At 40.3% G+C, this 15,460-nt stretch overlaps 2 protein-coding genes across 10 annotated transcripts in view; one reads left to right on the plus strand and one right to left on the minus strand.

The window, feature by feature from the left end:
* Positions 1 to 1,864, plus strand: part of ppfia2 (PTPRF interacting protein alpha 2) — a 76,453-nt gene extending 74,589 nt beyond the window's left edge. For 6 of the 8 annotated variants that reach the window (XM_072455186.1, XM_072455187.1, XM_072455189.1 and 3 more), the window contains one exon: positions 705 to 1,864. Coding sequence is in view for 4 of the 8 variants with exons in the window: in XM_072455187.1 (XP_072311288.1) it covers positions 705 to 716 (12 nt within the window). In the remaining 4 variants the exon portion in view is untranslated. The remainder of the gene's footprint in view (positions 1 to 704) is intronic. The other 2 variants (XM_072455188.1, XM_072455191.1) reach the window with 1 other exon arrangement.
* On the minus strand, positions 1,089 to 13,927 carry acss3 (acyl-CoA synthetase short chain family member 3). Of its 2 annotated transcripts, none has more exons than XM_072455196.1 (16): positions 13,570 to 13,927; positions 12,503 to 12,647; positions 12,243 to 12,431; positions 11,940 to 12,074; positions 11,625 to 11,765; positions 11,346 to 11,426; positions 11,180 to 11,275; positions 10,810 to 10,961; positions 7,603 to 7,706; positions 3,629 to 3,724; positions 3,450 to 3,513; positions 2,987 to 3,068; positions 2,712 to 2,834; positions 2,536 to 2,635; positions 2,272 to 2,447; positions 1,089 to 2,130 (listed from the first exon to the last, which is right to left on the minus strand). In XM_072455196.1, exons 1-16 carry the CDS (start codon positions 13,848 to 13,850, stop codon positions 2,053 to 2,055), a joined length of 2,043 nt encoding a protein of 680 aa, XP_072311297.1. In that variant the 5' UTR covers positions 13,851 to 13,927; the 3' UTR covers positions 1,089 to 2,052. The 2 variants fall into 2 exon arrangements, with proteins under 2 accessions (XP_072311297.1, XP_072311296.1); XM_072455195.1 differs by having other exon boundaries at positions 3,450 to 3,509; positions 3,625 to 3,724.
* Between the last annotated feature and the right edge of the window lie 1,533 nt (positions 13,928 to 15,460).

Here is a 15,460-nt window from a genome sequence, read left to right on the forward strand (position 1 = left end):
GTTCAGCGAATGGATGCAAACATATATCTAACACTAAATTCAGGAGGTGGACCACGCCACAACCTCCCACTCCTCCTGCAACCAAGCCTCCCTCTTTAACCACACCTCTAATTACCCAGTAGCCCCATTTATACAAGCCTATCCCAGCATCTCTGGTCGTCTCTGCCCTCTCGACCCCGCCCTCCCCCATGTCTCTATCAGCTTCACCTTAACATGTCACTATCGAACGGAGGGGGGGGTTCTGAATTGGCTGATCACCTGAGACAGAGCCCCCCATCCTCTGTCTCTACCCAGATAACTTCTGTCAATCTATCATTGATGTCGCCATCATCGTCGCCATCGTCACTGTTATAGTAATATTTCCTTGCATTCCACTGTTGTGGCGTGGTCCTTGCTAGTGAATTAAAGAAATAAGAATGTTTTGATTGCAATGTTTTAGTACAATGAATGGCAAGACAGATGAGGCACATTGTGTTCTTATTGGGAATAATCAAAACAACTTTGACCGCGTTATAATGATGAAATAAAAAACATTTAACTTATCTTGATGAATGTGTAAAAACTGAACAGAAGGAAGTAAGGCTTGTGAGCTTTTTTACTGCTCCTTTTTTAATCACCAGACTGACTACTAACTGTGAAAAACACATAAGATATTGAAAAGTATGCATTTAATGTATATGATGATTGATTCGTTATTGTTCTAGTTGCAGTTCTGAATGGGCCCTGAACTGCAGAAAAACATTTTGAAGACACGCACTGCCAAGAAGTCCTGCTCTCCTTCGTGCTCTCCTCCCTGAAATGTGAGCACCTCACATCGGTGCTAACTCTCCTGCAGGCTGCCCTCTTCACAGTTTTTACCTTCTGTGTACAGAATCATGTCCATGCATAATGTACTGTGCATTTCTCCTGCAGAGATGTGTAGGTTATCTGTAAATTGTTATAAATATGCCATTTTATAAATATAAATATATATAAACATTTATGTGTAAAAAGTATCCAGAGTTTGTGCAAAAAATGTTCCTGCCACCTCATTTAGTAGATCATAGATAAATATATGCTGCTCTTTAAACTGTATACATATGAAATCATTTCCTTAGAACAATTTGTACATATTGTTTTATTTTTTCATTGTGTTATAATAATTACTATAATGAATCTGTGCTGTGCCAGAGAGAGTAAAGACTCTGGATGTTGTGTGAAAACCTGCCCTCTAGTGGTGCACAAATGTATGAACCCTTCAAACATTTTCATATGAGGAGGCCCATCATAAAAAGGAGGAAGAGATAACAAGCACTTTGATACACACGTATCAGCATAACGGACTCTTTAGTAGCCAAGGACAAAACAAAAGACACTGCTGTGATCTGAAGTTGCACAACACATCCTCTCAGAGCCCAAAGCAGTGTGTCGTTTGTAGAACTGTCACTGTACTGTATTTTCTGTCAGGAGTAAAACATAAGGACAAACTCTCAGCCGAGCTGGCCTTCTCCCTGAGCCCTCCACCACGTGCACATCAGAGGGAATAACTGAAAGACAGACGCTTTAGCTCATAGTGTGCATAGAGTGTATATGACCATGGTAAAGTGAGGTGACATTTGAAACTTGTTGCTTGCTGTGGCTTACATATGTGTAACTGTTGACTTTTTGTTTCTGTCCCAAGGGTTCTTGCTGTGGCCCTGTCATCTGTCTTTGAGTTATTTCTGACTGCTGATGTAAATGGGTTTACGCTTTTCTTTTGACAATTTGCACGAACAATGAGTCATTATTTTGTGTTCATTTTTTATTTATAACTTCTTGTACTTTTGTCTTAAGTGGTGCGGGGAAAACAATTTCATTGACATTAAAAAAGTGTATGTATCTCGTGTTTCTGGTTCTAACTTGACTGTTGTTGGCACTTATATTTAAAATACTATAAAACTGCAGCTGTCAGCAAAGTCTGAATCTGGTTTAAAAAAATAAAAAAGCTGCAATGTTAAATATTGTCCATACTGAAAAACAGCATACATTATTCAAAAGCTGTTACTCTCATACTGTGTTGTTTTACTGACAGGTCTATGCCTCTAATGGGGCTTTTTCAATCTCATTTTCAATTGCTTTAAAGACTTCAGGATCTTCTATGGTTGGAGTGATCTGTTGAGGAAAAAAAGATCACTAATCAGCAAATTTGGAGTCCTTCAGTTCATAATTTAGAAATGTAAATAAATTTTTATATATATATATATATATATATATATATATATATATATATATATATATATATATATATTTCACCTTGTATGGTTTGCCGCTGACCAGGTTTGCCAAAGCAGAGCGTGGAATCTTGCCAGAGCGAGTTTTGGGAAGGGCTTGAACAAAAAAGACCTTCTTGAAAGCAGCAACTGGTCCAATTGTGTCTCTGACATGGACCACTATCTCTTTAACAATCTCTTGTTTATTTTTGAGAACTCCTTAAAGATAAACCAAATGAAAACAATTGTTATGCTTTGTCATTGTAAAATATCTAACCATAACCTATGAAAACGGTGTATGACTCACCTTTCTTGAGCACACACAGAGCCAAGGGCACATGACCTTTCAGAGCATCCTCCAGAGCCACTACAGCACAGTCTCCTACTACTGGATGCTGCAGGATCGCCTACAAAACCAGGGTTGCACATACTTGAATAGAAAGTGTCTTGCGCATGTAGTGATATGAATGATATTTTGTGTACCTCCTCCAGTGCTCCAGCAGAAAGTCTGTGTCCTGCCACATTGATGACATCATCAGACCGGGACATGATGTAAATGAATCCCTCCTCGTCCGCGAATCCAGCATCCATTGTGTCATAATAACCCTGTCAGGAAATCAAAAGTGATGAAAGAAATATAAATAAACTATTTATGAGCTCAAGGTGTTGATGTGTATAATCAAGTTATGAACACAAGAGAACCCTATTACAATATTACTGATTTCATTTTAAAAGTCCAATTATTTACAACTACTCACAGTGAACTTGGTAAAGTAGAGCTCTTTGAACAGGTCCTGGTTCTGCCATAGTGACAGAGCTGCTCCTGGAGGTAAAGGGAGCCTGGAAATATGTATGATAAACTTTCAGCTAATGTAATTTAAACTAAATAACAAAGAAGAATTATAATGAGTTACATAGACACAGGTACAATACAGCAACAATAGCAGCACAGTATCATTTAGTAGCATGTCTGCTACAGAAAAGCTTTTTTAAATTTTCTTTTGTAAATGTTTAATCTGCTACATTATCACAGAAGTGACCAACAGTAGAATACTGCAACAGCTGTCGCTGTCTGTTTATAGCAACTTCCTGTTATTCCTGGATACCATGTCCAAGTGGATTCAATGGAAAGCCCCACTTTGGCACAAAGTCAGCAGCAAGGAGACCATTAGAGAATCCTATTCGTATTGGGATAACACTTATGCATGTGTATGAGGTTACCTCACAACAATATTTCCAAGGGTTCTTGGCTTCACCTCTTCCATATCATCATTTATGACTCTGACTGGGAAAATGAAAACTTGATTATTTTCAGGGAAATGATTCAACAGTCACAGCTCTAACCTGAAGTGAGTGCATCAATACATTGGACATAAACAGAAACATCGACAGTGACTTGCCATCATATCCTGGCACAGGTTTCCCTGCTTGGCCTGAAGGCGTGGTGAGTGAGTGACCCAGTCCTGCACATGTAGATGTGATGGGGGAGCCAGTTTCTTCAAAAGATACAAACAAAAGCTGTTACAATATTTGCAGCAAAAGCTTATAGAACATACAAGAATATAATTAATAGACAAACACTTTTTGTTATTATCAGGGTGGATCATGGGTCATAACTATTAAAAAATACATTGGTTGGAACTTGTGGTAAAAGTAAATTAAAGTAAATATGTAAAATTATGACAGCTCCTCGAGGTTCTGCCTCATCCTGCCATCCTATTTAAGCCCCCTTTCCTTAACAGAGCAACTCCTACAAACAAAAGTACTACAGTGGAAATGTGAAGATGCCATTATCCACTTTAAGAAGTGTACAGTGAATATGTTAAATGCCTTATGATATATACCATGTTTACACATTTACAAAACATGTAACATTAGATCTAATCAGGAACTGTCAAGGCCCTGGACCCTGCCCAAGGTCAAAGTGGGACTCTTGTCATGTCCATTTATGACACTTATATTGTGTATGGAAGTAGAGTAAAGGGTCTGTGTTTATGTAGGGCTGCATTTGCTGAGATCAAGTTGAATACCGGTAATAGACCTCAACAAATAGTAGATGATCCAACAGTGTATCCTAGTGTATTTGAAGTAGCATTAACTGCCAAGAAAATTACATTTAAAAAATAAAGGATTGAATTTGTGATCAATGAAATCCTGGCACATGCATCTAACCAAGCACAGTTGCTGAAGTGCTTAAACCCGTTTTCTGTTTGAGTCTGGGCTTGCTGCTATAAACACAAGCACAAACTAGGATTATTGGAGCATGACAACTGAAACAAAAAAGAAGGCCAAGTAGTGTGTGAACCACTGATGAATAAAGTCATTTCCCTTATAATTAGCCAATTTACATAAACATAATTGTAATCTAGCAAATCACAATATAGTATTAAAATGTTAATGACCCTATTCAACCCTTTATTATCATCTACCATACAACGGGTTTTTATCCACAGGTTTATCACACATGGAACATACACTTTCCCCATGTGTTATAGTTACACTTCATCTTTAAACCTTTAAAAAAAAAAAAAAAAGTCTGGCTCCTTCATCAAGGCTTAACTTTCAAGTCTAAGAGAAGTTTGTTATTATTGTTATTTTAAATAATACTATTGGTGAGGTGGTAAGGTTTTGGCTCAGATTAGTTAAAATATATGTTTTTCTTTTAATGTTGTGCATTAGGGACTGGGTACATAAGTGTTCTCTTCTTTTCTGTCAATCATGTAACAAATATATGTATTCTGTGCACAGCACTGCAATAACATGGTAGGGAATGCATTAATAAAGTAAAAAGGAATAGGTTTGCCATGCGTGCATGTGAAGACCTAAACATGACCTGCTGATGTTCTTTATCCCATATTTGCTTTGGAGGTAAGAGAGAATAGTCCTTTAAGACTTAATGTAAATGATGGCACACTGTGAGTAAAAGCATTTGTTCTCTGTACACCTCTGATACTGAGAAACTGAACTGTCTGTCGACTCACGCCACCAGCTCAAATACACATCTGTTACCAGGCAACATCAGTGACATCATCGCCCTTCATCACCATCCTCCTCCACCAATGGCACTCTGGGCTTAAAATAGTGCTCGGATTATTATCAGCAACGTGAGGGATCTGTCTCTAATGAACATATGTGAGCTGGCAACACAGTTCACACAAAGTCTAGAACACACAACAGGACCACATGGTTTGAGTGACAAAAGAAAGACCGAAATGTCCTTTTGGGGTTGATAGGAAAGGATGAAGCCAATACTGAGACTCAAAGACAAGAAAAAGAAGAATATGACCCAAGTACATCCAGAACCTTTTCTCAGTATTGAGGGACAAAGGCAGTAATCGTGATGCTCATGAATCCATAAGTTAATTCTGCTGCATTTAGCAGTGGAAAAGTTGCAGCCTCTATGTAAAAGCCCACTATTTCTAATAGAACAAACCTTATACATCCAAGAGCTGGTTATCCGAGTTACAGAATTACAGATTGCTCATTAAATCTAAAATGCTATAAGCTGGCTTCTCCTTTCTGAGCAGAGAATAACACTTCAGTAAAGCATCTCTTATCAGAGAGAAAATCGGTCCTGTATCCATTTGACATTCCTGGACACAAAGAGACTTTAAAAGGGAAGTGGTCTGCTGAACCATGACAAACTCAAGAGCACATTTGGACTGCTGTGCCAGCTGTCAGTTATTGAGTTTAGTGAGAGGTTGGTAATCCGAAAGGATTTACACATCCACAGACAAAATCAGCAGATGCCAGAGGTATTTTTTTACTGCAGACCCAATAAATCACCTGGCTAAAAGTGACAGGTTTAATTCATGAGAGAGACAAAACAAGTAACACTTTGTCAACGGACTCCTTTCTTTCAAAGACACAAGAGGGAACAATGCCTGGCTAAATAATGAAACATAATGTCCAAACCGTCATTTATAGCAAGACATTTTTAACCACTTTTTGGAAAATATTCTACCTATATGGTTGTAGAAAAAGCTTCAGTTGTAGTCATCTGGACTCAGTTTGAAAAAATAGACGTTTCGACTCTCATCCAAGAGTCATTGTCAATAAAAGAATTTAGGTCGAGAACTCCGATATTTATACTCTTCTGTGGTAAGACCCGCCCATTGGGCGGAGCCTTCCTGAAGTAGAAAGAGTTGTTTGTTTCAACAGAAACTCCCCCCTTGTATCTACCGAGCAAGCCTATTCAGAATTTTAATGGGCTATTAGAATCCTCTTTGTCTTTGTGAGACCCTGGCTCAACCACCCTGAGTACCTGATTAGCATCTAAATGGCCTGGTCCTGGTCCTCTACCTTTCCAGGGGTTCAGTATACCATTATAGATACCAGGAAGATTGAATCTTAGCCCTCCATTTATGTTTAAAGAAGGTCTTTCTTTTTTAACAAAAATAGCTTCCTTGACTCCTCTTTCAAACCATCTTTTCTCCCTGCTTAAAACCTTCACATCACCGTCTTCAAACGAGTGATTAGAGGCTTCAAGATGGAGATGCACGGCGCTCTGAGGTCCTGAACTTGTATTTCTTCTGTGCTGATAGAGCCTCTTGTGTAGAGGCTGTTGCGTCTCACCTATGTACCGTTCTTTACAGCTTTCTTCACTGCATTGGATCGAATAAACTTACCTATATGGTTGAATAATCTTATTTAAGGCAGTAAAACATATCAGTCATGTTCATTGAGCTGAGAACACAAATGTTTGGCTTCATGGTAATCCTTCCATAAAGATTTATTTTTTTAAAGTCCATCCAATAAAAAGGACTCAAGTAACTGTCAATACTGAACTGGAGTTATCTGAAAGCTCCACGATGAGCTCACTGCAACAGAGAAACAAATCAGCTAAAACAATGAGAGGCAACTTAAGCTTTCATATTCTGCTTGGAGAAAGGACTTTGCAGTCTCTAAAAATGTGCTCAAACATTTTTGTAAGTCCCTGTATTTTTAAGTGTCCGTCAGCTCCCCTCGGCGGAAAACCAGCCATTTGCCGACATTGAACCAAAGGCAATAATTCTGGAAACCCTCACTCTTATTTTATATTGGCCACGTTCAATATGTGTGTATTTGATTATAGTGCCTTATTTCAAAATGTGTTTTCTGACAGTGTATTTTCACACGAGAGCAGCAGGGGGAGCTCTATAGCTAAAAGTTGCTGTTTTGCTTTAAAATTGCACAAAATACTTCTGGATTCTACCTGTTGCGTACCATATTATTTGGAAAACTGAAACAGGGGGAACACGAATTACTGAAACAAGCGTGAGTGAAGCAACCCATGTTTATTTATATATGATATTTCCCATTTAAATAATTGAATAACTTGACCTGAGAGACAAATCAATACATCATAGGGTGCTTGATTTTTTTTTTACATTACCTGTCTGCCACCAGTGGTCCAAGATTGGGACACCAAATCTTTTCTTGGCCCATTCCAGAGTTTCAACATCACAACGTTCTCCTGCCAGGAACAATGTCTTCAACCTGCAAGGACACGCAACATTAGAGACATGTCAATCAACCTACAGCGAGGCCAACAGCAGACACACGAGTACAAAGTGTGGTACAGCTCCAGCGAGTGACAGGACTGTGGCTATGAAATGTATCCACTTTAATCGAGTTTAATCGGTCCACAGCCAAGCTTCTGTCTGCAAAAGCATCTGGTTTGGAGCAGGGTTGAGTGATAAACGGCAGTGATTAGAGGTACGTAATTTTAAGTTTGGGAGATTAATATTGAAGACCCTTTTTATTTGTTTTAATAAGGCAAAATTACATTTAATGAGAGGAAAAAAAAGATTTATGTTTTTATGTCATTTTGCCAATACAGACAACATGTCAACATAATGTCTCAGTAATAGAATAATTACCAGTCTATAACATTGGCTATATTGAAATACAATAGGATACATAATGTCTTCCATAGCGTGACAAAAGCACTTTGGTTATATCACTTTTTTCTCAAATGACTATTGGTGCTTCGCTTTGAATCTTCTCTGAACTAAAATAGATGACATACTTGAGGTCGCCAAGCTCTTCTCTTTGATTGAGAACAATTTACTATCCCTGCAGTTGTGCCTTCAAATAAGACACTCCATCCAGTACTTCAGAACGACAGACAAATGCTTCTTTCCTTCATACGCCAAGAAGCAAGGACAGAGAGTGGTATCATCAAATCAACTCTCCATTTTCTCTATTTGGAGTGACCAGAATTTCAGTCATCTCAGACAGAAAACACTTCCTTCTACTGTGCACTCCAATATGCTGAAAGTGAGAAGCATCTCTATTTGTAACACATAAGAGCCTTCAGTATTTGGATAGGTTCAGATTACTGACCTTTTCCTTGGCAGCTCAGATGTAAATGACAACTATGACTAAGAACATTTTATAATAACCATAAAGTTAAACTTTTGGTTAGAGACACATTATGATAATTATCATAACTTTATGACTCACTTTAGTGGAGGAAGTCTTCAATCAAAAATACATCTCTCTCCACATGCACCAAGTTCACTTAATATAATATAAACTTGATGTGTGTAACAATGGGGTAAATACCTCTAATAAATACCACACAAACAAACTTAAGTACTTCTGTGTGATAGGGAATTGGCAAAGAGCTTAACTTATATCTGGCTAAGGAAATGTTGTTAGGCATAAGGCTGCATTGTGTTCATTGGTCACATGCAACAATAACTCTAAGAACGGACTCCATAACAGATCCTTATGGAGTTGTAAATGTTGTGAAGATTCACACAGACACACAATAAAAACAAAATTGCACAAACAAGAGGATATAACTGAGAAAAGCTCAATAAGCATCAATTGCATGTTGTGAACATGTCAAAATGAAAAATAGAAAAGGTATAAATGTATCTTCTTGGAGAGTAATGGTGTAATTAAAATGCTGCCACGTTATCTGAAGAAATGTTGAAATGTTTGACTTATTAATGATATACAATACAATAATATATTTATTCTATATCTATTATAAAATAGGAAAAAAAATACAAATAAAAACTATAAAAGCCATTTTCAGGGAGCATCTGTGGCAAATGTACTAAAAACGCTGACTGTAGATGTCAGTATGAATCTTTCACTTTCTCAACAGCAACAGTCAGTGACCTCTGGCATTTTGATAAGGATTCAACTGAAAGCAGCGAGGTCTCAAGAGTCTCCACTCCTCACTCCTCCTCAGTGTCAATTATCTTTCAAGTTCTGTTCCATAAAAGTCCATCTGGAACCATTTTGTATTCTGCAGGATTTTCTACTTCACCAACAAACTTTTAATTAACACTGTCACATCAAAGCACACAGGTTCTGACAATTAAAGTGTTAAAATGTGATTAAAAGTTCACAGACATGATCCCACAGGCAAAACGTTATAGACTCGCTATAATTGGCAGATATTCAGCCTTTATACAATAACTCAGTAGTGGAGTTTCTTCTAGTCAGTGCACAAAATATGATGCTATATTAATGAATTCATCCGCACGCATGTAACTCACTCTATAAACATGTCGCTGTATCCTTTGTTCAGGAGTGTTTCATTGTGACTACAACGGAATCTTTTTCTACACTCTATAAAACAATTAAACAATTATTTTAAAAAGTCAGCAATTGTTGTCTTTGTGGTGGTTTTTGATGTACAACTCCACACCACAATATTTTAGAAACAAATACAGACAAAGCAGAAAAGTAAAAGCCAGAATATATTTTTTGATTCCCAGACAGGACCATAGGTAACCCATTACATAAGTAATCATGCTACATTCCATCTTTACACACTTTACATGACATCCAATAGTTCTATGCTCCAATTCTCATCGATCTGTAACCTGTCTTTAAAGAAAAGTACAGGCGCACAGAACCTGCACTACTTTCAGATATGTTCAGAGAATCACCATGTGGGTCAAACTGGGAGCATGCACTGCTCAGTGAAGGTAGGAGATGGTGACTCACTCAACAACAGCAGGTTGCTTCTATCTAGGACAAAAATACACTGCTTACGCACATGGACAAAAAATTACAAAGTACATATTGTACTGATTATATTATTTTTTGTGAGTTTTTTAGTTTGCATCTAAAGGATGACTCTTATAGGCAATGCACACACTGTTAAAAAGGCTTTAAATTGGAATTTCATCTGCAGATTACTGACTAAATGAGAGACATGAGGCTGGTTGAGGAGAGAAAAGGCGGTGATTTGAGCAGGTTATAGCGAGTTTGGCGAGAGACAGGAGTTTCCCTGTGTGGAGAGAGGACAATAGGAGCCCGGCGCTCTCCCTGCCTCTGCTGCAGCTCTTGTCCCTGTCCTCGAATTTTACAGCGCTCCTTCTGTCTGTCACAAAGCAGTCTGTCTATTCTCACTGCAGAAGAGCATGTGTCAAACGCATGCGGGTCCCCGGTGCGTGCATGTGTCCCCGGTGTGTGCACGCTCATAGAAAATAACAGAGGTGCTTATTTTCCCGCGCAGCAAAGTGCCCCGGTGTGTGTTGGCCTTAACCCTTTCTGTCTTGCATGTAATATTGGTAATATTATTGTTAATCATTCCAAAGTACATTCTGGTCTTATTAGACATGACCTTTACCTTGACAGAGGGTACTTCCTTCCCACAGCAGCCTCAGGATCCTGTTGCCGGATGGCCCGGATGGCAGTAGGTGCTGTGAACATGGAAGAGGCACCATGCTCAGAAAGGACACGAAAGAAAGCCCCTGGGTCTGGGGTCCCCACTGGTTTGCCCTAAGAACCCACAACAGCAAGTTACTTGATGTTATGGATATGATGTTAATATGTGTGAATGTAACAGTGCAGGACACAGTTGATTTCACTTCACTTGCAGCGTAAAAACTTAGAGAAATCACAAACTATAAAGCATAAATCTCCAGAGGACGATGTAAGAAAGTTCAAACATTTGTGCAAAATGCAGAATATTTTAACAATGGAAAGTCATTTTGTACCTCGTAAAGAATTGTGGTGTTTCCATGGAGTAAAGGAGCATAGCAAATGTATGAATGACCAACCACCCATCCCAGGTCAGACGCTGCCCACCAAACCTGCAAGATTTAGAATTAACATAACAGTATTTCTTTCATGACTATGTAAATAGATGCTTGATATTCTTACATCACCAGGTTGAAGTGCATAAATATTTGACATGGTCCATTTCAGCATCACAGCGTAGCCCGCAGTGTCACGCACAATGCCCTAGGGGACAAAAAAAAACTGATAGGCCTATAGGATTTTACTCCTGTCACAATCTGAAGGATTATGTGGAAGATCTGCTTATTTTTCTGAGTTACCTGGCAACCTGAAGGTCTATTACTGGGTGATTCAGCTTCCAGGTCAAAACATTCTGTGTGTGTAGCTCCTTTGAATAGCACTAGAACTCTGTGAGGCCAGTACCTTTGGTGCCCCCGTTGTCCCAGAGGTGTACAGCACATACAGGGGGTGGCTGGAGGGGACAGGAACACAGTCATGTGGCTGGGCTCTGGCCATCTCTTCATCCCAGTCTAGAGACATCTCCGGGCTCATAGAGACCCTTTCCTAAAACATGATCAACATATTTAATTTCAAGTGTGTGTGAAATGCATTTTTAATAAAATATTCTAACTTGAATGACAAAAAAAAAACATTCACCTCTTTTACTACAATATGCATATTATATACATTTCACTGATTTATAATTGCAATTATTATGATAGCATAAGAAATGCTCACCATATTTGGTCTGTTATAGATGAGGACTTTGGAAGGCTTGTGGGAGCTCAGCTCCAGGGCCTTCTCCACCAGAGGAATGTACTGCACACGTCTGCCTGGCTCAATGCCAAAGGAAGCAGTCACCATCAACTTAGGCTGGAGACAAAGTAAGATTGAAGCTGAAAATCATCAAACAATACAGCCACATTGTGATGTAGTTTCAATAAAGACTGTGCCTAAAATAGAATAGCTTATTTGACAATGTGTCCCCTCCATTTGTCCCTCTTTAACTACAAAAATGCAAAATGGATCACTGTTTTTAACCTTGGCATGAGTAATTCGGACAGCAAGCTCCCTGGAAGCGAAGCCACCAAAGATGAGGCTGTGTGGGGCCCCAATCCGAGCACAGGCCAGCATGGTGAACATAGCTTGGGGCACCATGGGCATGTAGATCACCACCAAATCTCCTTTCTGCACTCCATGCTTCACTAGTACTCCTGCGAGCATGGAGACCTGAAACGAGTTAAAGTAGTCAAGAGTTTAGTAGCGCAATGTGTACCCGTCATGAAAATACTCCCCTTTACCTGGTCTTGTAGCTCTCTGTAAGTGATGATTTGTTTGGTTCCAGTCACAGGGCTGTCATAAATGATGGCTGGCTGATCTCCACGTCCACTCACTACATGTCGGTCCACAGCATTGTAGCACATGTTCAGCTTTCCACCGGAAAACCTGACAAAACTATATTATCACAGAGCCCACAGGCTATATGCATAGTATTATTCATCTTCTACTGTTAGGGGTCACGGGTCACTGGAGCCTATCCCAGTGACTTTGGACTGGACAGGGGCCATTTAGAGTCTAGAGCCAGTTTAACTAACACAAGCCTGTCACAGTGTGAGGAAGTCAATACAGAGACTTTTAATCATTTTAAAGCACTGGTTAAGGACAATCCACTGTTCCCATATTGCATGTGTGTTTGTTAATTTTGTTGATTGTTTTATTTAATTTTCTATTGGCCTTTTATTTGGATATCCTGTGTTTGTTTAATCTTTTGTTTTTAGCTGAGTCCTCGCGACAAATAGTTTCTCTCAGCGGGTTTTCACTGTATAAATAAATGATGAATACAATAAATACATAAAAACCCATGGTAACACGGACGGACATGCAGACTCCGGTCAGAGAGTGCTCTGCCTTTTAGGAGGCGACGGTAATGTGGCTGCACGAGAAATGCTGTTGCGCATGGTTCCTGCTAATTACGGTAATGATAAAAGATTGACCACTTTACCGCGGTCCCCAGAGAGATCATGTGACGTTGGTCTGGTCCAGGAATCTAACCCATAATCTCCTTATTAGAGGGTGAAGGTGGCAGAGCGGGGGCCACTACAGAGGGCCTATCATTATTCAGCCTTGTGAGTGTCACGTCTGTTCTAAGGTTCCTAAAGAGAACGTTTCTCCGCTGCATGAGTGACAGATCCATGAGACAAACAGCTGCCACTCACAGATGTGGAGGACACGCGGGTTTGTCCTGCTCCTCGTGCACGGGGCGGTTCTAAAGGCAAAACGTGCAACCGAGGGAAACGTGTTAAGATCTGTTCTACTCAGAGTGAAGTATCCTTGAGTTTAGATGCGAGTTTGCCCTGCAGTTACATACCATCCTGGAAACACAGGGTCTTCAGAGCACAGCGTGTTTGTCCAGGGCTCAAACCAATCAATGTTTAGTCCAGCTTCAGTCCAGAAAGTGTCTGGCCGGTCCCTCGCGGCGCTGAAGGCCTGAGTGTACGCCGTGTCCGAGGCATATTTCCTGGAGGCATATTTCCTGGAGGCCTGCTGGACAAAGGGCTGAGGATCTATTCGGACTTTTCCTCCGAATGTCCTGCACTGCGCGTGGCCGCAGCGCGTTAGTCGCAGAAGCTGCTTTATGTGTGAGTGCATGGCCGGAAGTCTGAAAACTACTTTAACTGATCCTCCTCGTTACTTTCACGATGTTTGCAGGTGACGTTCCGCTCTCGCAAGTCCACGTGGAACCACGTCATCTGAAGGAAAGTCTTGAGCGCGTTCTTCAGGAGCGTGAACTGTGACGCAAGAGCTCGCGCTCTGCAGCGCAAAACACGCAACATGAACTTTGCACATAGTGAATGTGGCGATCCAAACGCACTTGTGTTTCTTTGACTCTCATCTCCTTCTCAGTGTGTGTTCTACTGTAGTCCTACAGTAAAACATGATTTATCTGTTTAACATTGGACTTTACCTTTTCATTCTTAAATGGTTGATTCATTTAGTGGTAATTCGGGGAGTGTTATTTACGTCATTCACTTGGTCTTTTAGTGCTGGAACAGTCACATCTCAACATCAACAAATATATATATATATATATATATATATATATATATATATATATATATATATATATATATATATATATATATATATATATATATATATATATATATATATATATATATATCATATATATATATCATATATATATATTTTATATATATCATATATATATATATATATATATATTTTATATATATCATATATTTTATATATATATAATCTCATATATATTTTATATATACCACGTAAACGGTGCGGGTGGAGGCCCGCTGACTTCGACTGGGGATGTCGTCGGACGGTGGAAGGAATACTTTGAGGACCTCCTTAATCCCTCAGTCACGTCTTCCGAAGAGGAAGTAGAGACCGGGGACTCGGAGGCTGGCTCATCCATCACCCAAGCTGAAGTTACTGAGGTTGTTCGCAAACTCCTCGGTGGCAGGGCTCCGGGGGTGGATGAGATCCGCCCTGAGTACCTAAAGTATCTGGATGTTGTAGGACTGTCTTGGCTGACACGTCTCTGCAACATCGCGTGGCGGTCGGGGACCGTGCCTCTGGACTGACAGACCGGGGTGGTGGTCCCTCTGTTCAAGAAGGGGGACCGGAGGGTGTGTTCCAACTACAGAGGGATCACACTCCTCAGCCTCCCGGGTAAGGTCTATTCCAAGGTTCTGGAGAGGAGAATCCGACCGATAGTCGAACCTCGGATTCAGGAGGAGCAGAGTGGTTTTCGTCCCAGTCGTGGAACACTGAACCAGCTCTATACCCTCCATCGGGTGCTCGAGGGTTCATGGGAGTTTGCCCAACCAGTCCACATGTGCTTTGTGGATCTGGAGAAGGCTTTCGACCGTGTCCCTCGGGGTGTCCTTTGGGGGGTGCTCCGGGAGTACGGGGTCCGGGGCCCTTTGCTCAGGGCTGTCCGGTCCCTGTATGACCGGAGCAGGAGCTGTGTTCGCATTGCCGGCAGTAAGTCAGACCTGTTCCCAGTGCATGTTGCTGCCCTTTGTCACCGGTTCTGTTCATAATTTTTATGGACAGAATTTCTAGGCGCAGTCAGGGGTCGGTGGGTGTCCGGTTTGGGGACCATAGGATTCTGTTTGTAGACGATGTTGTCCTGATGGCTCCATCAAACCCGGACCTGCAACATGCACTGGGACGGTTTGCAGCCGAGTGTGAAGCGGCTGGGATGAGAATCAGCACCTCCA

Source organism: Eucyclogobius newberryi, unplaced genomic scaffold, assembly GCF_026437365.1.
Source record: "Eucyclogobius newberryi isolate DKJ021-1_F unplaced genomic scaffold, fEucNew1.0.hap1 SCAF_2, whole genome shotgun sequence".
Classification (NCBI taxonomy): Eukaryota; Metazoa; Chordata; class Actinopteri; order Gobiiformes; family Gobiidae; genus Eucyclogobius; species Eucyclogobius newberryi.